The following is a 5622-nucleotide window of genomic DNA, read 5'->3' as shown; positions in this document are numbered from 1 at the left end:
GGGCCAGATTAACATAGTGGCTTTTTGGGGCACCAGCCCCAGGCCCACAGACCCCAATGAGGAAAAATAGACACCCCGAAACCCAGGAAAAATAACAGAAAATCTGGTTTTATGGTTTTTAATACAGAGTATTTAGGCCCACTTGCAGTTACAGCCTTAGGCCCCACAGCCCTTTAATCAGACTCATAACCTACTGTATAGGCTTTGCTCTGCTGCATGCTCTTTACAAACTAAAAAACCTGCATTCCACTCAAATCTTGAATGCTGTCCAACGATTTCATTACCAGTCATTCTCTTGTTACTTTTCCTTAAATTTTTAAATTTAATTGTTTTTTTTTTAATTATTATTATTATTCTGTATATATGAACATACAATGCAATAGCACAACGGTGGAACATTTAAGTCAACTTTTTTTTTTTTTTTATTTCCTTCACATCCAACAGCAAGTATACTCACCACTTCAGGATTGAACAATGCTTTATAGACTAAGTCTCTTTATGAGGCTTAGTGACAGGAGTTGAACCCATGACCCTGGTGTACTTTAGAAGGCAAGCATTGTAACCGCTAAGCTATTTAACTCTACTCCAACTTCTAAAAACAATACAAATTGAATATGAAAAAAATGTGTTTAGAAGGTGCTTGAAAACGAAATGATGCATTTATACATAAATTGAAACTTAGAACAAATTTTTATATATGTTTTTTTCTTCCTCATGACAGAAGAAACTAAACGCAATGATGAAAGAAATTGATGAACAAGAAGGTGCTCAGGTGGTGAAACTTGGTGATGCTAGTATAGCTTCACCTTTCACCTCAAAGCTGTCATCTACTAAATGTGGTAAGATGTAGTTCCTACATTGTAGGTAGGAAATACAAACAGTACTCATAAACCCTGCATAGTTCTATCTTGGGAGGAAAATGACATACTTGTAATGTATTTTGGGAAGATTTCTGTGTGTATATACAGTATTATTAGTAGTAATAATAATGATCTTTTTATTTTGAATTTAGTGTCGCATATAATTAAGCAAGGTCGCTGTACTTTAGTAACCACACTGCAGATGTTCAAGATTCTAGCTCTAAATGCATTGATCTTGGCCTACAGCCAGAGTGTCCTGTACCTTGATGGGGTGAAGTTTAGTGACAGCCAGGCAACATTACAAGGCCTACTGCTTGCTGGTTGCTTCTTATTTATATCACGATCAAAGGTGAGGTCGTATTGATTATAAACATTACTTATACACCAGTGGCATGCTTTGAGCTGGGCACTTACTATGCCTGACTGTTGTTGACTGACGGGATTTTAAAAGGAACGCAATGCGACGTGATTGTTTGTACTGACGAGATCCGATGAGAAGGCCACTGCCAATCAGCAGACTGTGTCGCATCGTCTAGCCCTCACTCAGGTTGTGGAATTAGATTCGTCGTGTGAAGTTCGTACCATCGGCGTACAGTGCAATGTGTGCCCGCGTTTAATTTTCTAAAAAATTGGATTTATAAGCGAGCATGTGCAATAAACCTTTCGCTATGCCACGCCCTTTGGATATTGTTGCCAAGGTCCCAAAAAACGATGGTGTTAAAACATACGCAAACACGGGACAGCACACATGCTTATTAGACACATGCGTATTCCTGGCCCATTTCTGATTGGTCAGTTGATAAGTTTGACAATCGGGAAAGATCCATTTGCAACACTTCACCCGCTGGCTCTCTCTTTTAAGTAGATATCTCTTGAATAAATCTGGAGTTGATGTTCTTACAGTGGGTGTCCCTGGAATAGATGTCTATTTACAAAAATGTCACCAAATCCATAGTGAGGGCATCAGTAATGCTTTCATATAGATCAGAAGTGAAGCTGTGATCTGGTGGTTAAAATGCCCCACTTCCAAACCCAAGGTCTTTGATTCAATTCTGCAAAAATGTGTCCATAATTTTCTTCACTAAAAAAAAAATCATACTTCAAAGTGGCAACTTGTTACAGAGCATAAGCTTTATGTTATCGTATGTCCCTCTCCCACATGAAAATATTTTAATTACCTGTTCAAGCCCAACATGTAATAAACAGATCAATTCGTATACATATTTAAGACTACTTGTTTATCTTGTTGAATCATTTAAAAAAATATATATTCCTCTCTGTCTTACAGCCACTAAAGGTTTTATCCAAAAACAGGCCTTTACCCAACATATTTAATGTGTATACCATTTCTACGGTGCTAATACAGTTCGCAGTGCATTTCACAGCTTTAGTATTTTTAGTGCAAGAGGCCAAGTCTAGGTCTAATAGGTAAGCAAACTGTTTAAATCATTTATGCTATCTAATTTGAACATTTAAAACATTGGTCCCATGTTCATCATAGTCGAAACGCATGTTGAAGGATGCAGTACACTCTTTAAAAAAAAGGGACAGGGGGCCTTGAGCACCATTGGTGGAGATGTGCGCTTTATAAATCTTTATTATTATTATTATTATTATTATTATTATTATTATTATTATATCACAGGGTTCTGTTAAATTCACCACTATAAGACAAAATTTTACTTTATTTTGTTATAATAATTGATTATAAAAATATGTCAATGAACAACTGTAACTATAAATAAGGAAATTTACCTTTTTCTTATTTTCAGAGAAGAAAAGATTGATCTTGAGAAAGATTTTGAACCGAATATTCTTAACAGTACCGTATATATCATCTCCATGTCTTTACAATTGAGCACTTTTGCTGTAAATTACAAGGTACAGTAAAGAAACCTATTTTATGTGAACATAAAGCTGTGGCTTAATATTCACTTTTATTCCAATATTATAGAAGCATATCCAGTGGAAGGGGTTTTTTTTTTAATTAAGGATTCAATACCTGCCCATATATTATAATATAAAATATTTCTGTGCACATATGTTTTACTTAAGTTTATATTTTGAAAATGTTTGAGGGATAGCATGGATGCACCTAACATGTGTCAAGTCTTCATAAGTCCTTTTTAGTCATAAATAGAGATTCTACTATATAATGTAAATTATTTTTTCAGGGTCATCCGTTTATGGAAAGTTTACGTGAGAATAAACCACTGCTGTTCAGCATAATATTCTCCGCTGTTGGAATTATCAGCTTGGTGTCTGGAATGGTACCCGATTTGTCTCATCAGTTTGAGATCATCGATTTCCCAGAGGATGTAAGTAAAACACTTTTTAAATCAGTCAAGCGTGTAGGAGCACGCGACGTGTAGAATATCATTTTCAGAGTTAAACCGTTGATGTCCCGAGATAAGCATCCTTTTGTTGAATTGCCTTAAATTAACATATAATTTTATTTTATTACTAATTATATGTTACAACCACTAATTCTTCAAGGTCTACTAAGATTGGGGGCTTTACAACCTAAATGTCCATTTTATCATTTATAATTTAATACTTCTTTGTGGCGTATCTAGGGGGTGTCCATTGGGGGTACACACCTCCCAAATAATACTTGCATCGTCCCCAAAAATAATGCTTAAGTAGTTAAAATCACCTCAAATCTCCATATTTTGTGAGCTACAGTAGTTCACCTAATCATCAAGTCCCCAATTCACCTTCGCACACCCACATCAGACCTCCTCCCCCTCTTCAAGACTCCAAGATATGCCACTGATACTTCTTGATTAGTGTTATAATTTGTGCATTAATTTTAGTATTATACTGTGAATATAATATAAAAGAAGCCTGTATGATATAAAAGACCCTGTATACAGTACATAGATGACACCCTCTCTCAGACAAACTGTTCTTATCATGAAATTAATTCATATGCCCAGTTTTTTTTTTTTTCTTTCAGTTTCGTCTGATACTTATAAAAGTACTTGCTGCTGATATGCTTGCTGCTTTTCTTATAGATCGCACACTTCAATTTATCCTAGGGGGTGGTAGACTACGATCGGTATGAAACAAATATAGTGAATTATGAAAATGTCACACAACCATTTTCTAATCGCCAGCTTACTGATTAGACCATGGCATAGTGAAGGTCTGTAATTATAGATCAACATCCAAGTCACAAGTATAACTAGCTAAGTTTATAGACCTAAGTTTATAGACCTAAGTTTATAGACCTAAGTTTATAGACCGTTTATAGAAGCCTGCCCAATGTGTGTAATGCTGAAAGCATCGAATGACAATTCTAATTTAAGTAAGGAAAACAACTGCTCTGTGTAAGCTGAATAATACTGTGGCATTTATTGGTAATCAAGGATATGATTAAATCTAAAGCATTTTAAATTTAATAGATGTTTGTGCACTCTTTAAAATTCTGTATATACTAAAATCAGGCGATTCAAATGAACCTTAAATATATAAATTTATTGATTAGCATGTTGTCTTGTATTGTCAATCTTAATTGTAAACGCCACACAGTGAAAATCAACCCACTATATTGATTTCAAGTAAAGTAATTATATTTCTGAAAATATTTTTTTCATAATTGTGATATTCACACCTGAATTTTAATTAGTTGATTGTTTAATTATCAATAGTATCTGTTGATAATATCAATATGTCATGGACAGTGTACATATCAAACTGTTTGATAAAATTGCAATCATAAAATTTAGCGAGATATTTATATTTTAATATCGTCCAGTGGAGGCATCCAGTACAGAACATGATATTCAAGGACAAGATTAAAACAAGTTTATAAAGTCAATTTCCTAGAAAGATGAACTTCAGTAAAGGTTGGAAGGAAGAGAAATGATGAATAATAGCAGTCCCCTTACACCCAACTTTTCGCAGATAATTCAAATGGTAACAGCAGGTGCCTGCCCTAGATGAGCCCAGCAATTGGGGAACCACGGTAAAATCTGTGGTTCGGTTTAGTGGTGAAAATGAAACATGGTAGGGCTGAGGTGGGTGTGGACTCTGGCCCATCTGTCGGAGAACAGGCAAAAAGCACTCCCAGATGGTAAAGTAGTTATGCAACTGGTCAAGCAGTTTCAAATAAGTTATATGGGAGAATAAGTATGCCCATTTACACTGTGCTTGTTAAATCAATCATTTAATTTATTATTCATCATTTATTATTATTATTATTCTATCAAGGATTTTATATTATAAGTCCTTGTATAGTAATTGACCCGGTGCTTGTTAAATCAATCATTTAATTTATTATTATTATTCAATCAAGCATTTTATATGCAAGTCCTTGCATATTAATTGATTCGAGTGGATGATGTCAGTCAGACTCTGCTTGGACTTGTATATTATATTTTCCACAAAACATTCTTGGTTGTAGTAGTATGACACTGTGTATATCGAAAAGTCCGAGTTGTGGGTGTTTATAAGCCAGTGGCTATAATTACACCAGTCTTAAGCCTCATTTACACTATACACGATACAGATGCGCGCAGTGTTGAAGAATGCATACTACGCGATGATATGTCGTCGTCGTGTCGTAATCGTGTCTAGTGTAAATGTGGCTTTAAACGAATTCTTAACTCTGATATGTTATTGTATGTATAACATCCAGTCAGAATAAGGAATTCGTTTAAAACTGACGTAATTATAGCCACTGTCTTTTAAAACAGTCCTGTACTCTATATCTATAATAGGTAACTTGTTGAAACGTGTTATATTCAACTTTCAGTGT

At 34.8% G+C, this 5622-nt stretch overlaps 1 protein-coding gene across 1 annotated transcript in view; it reads left to right on the top strand.

Moving 5' to 3' along the window:
- Positions 1–4352, top strand: part of LOC117101168 (manganese-transporting ATPase 13A1-like) — a 21805-nt gene extending 17453 nt beyond the window's left edge. The window contains exons 22-27 of the mRNA XM_033241052.1: positions 722–839; positions 1013–1209; positions 2149–2288; positions 2633–2741; positions 3035–3178; positions 3820–4352. Coding sequence (XP_033096943.1) covers positions 722–839; positions 1013–1209; positions 2149–2288; positions 2633–2741; positions 3035–3178; positions 3820–3927 — 816 coding nt within the window. The 3' untranslated portion in view covers positions 3928–4352. The remainder of the gene's footprint in view (positions 1–721; positions 840–1012; positions 1210–2148; positions 2289–2632; positions 2742–3034; positions 3179–3819) is intronic.
- Positions 4353–5622: the final 1270 nt, after the last annotated feature.

The sequence above is a fragment of the Anneissia japonica genome, unplaced genomic scaffold (genome assembly GCF_011630105.1).
Source record: "Anneissia japonica isolate Jap-2015-1 unplaced genomic scaffold, ASM1163010v1 scaffold7766_len575116_cov191, whole genome shotgun sequence".
Lineage (NCBI taxonomy): Eukaryota > Metazoa > Echinodermata > Crinoidea > Comatulida > Comatulidae > Anneissia > Anneissia japonica.
Note: the sequence above shows the minus strand (reverse complement) of the source record. Positions and strands in the feature narration are given on the sequence as shown.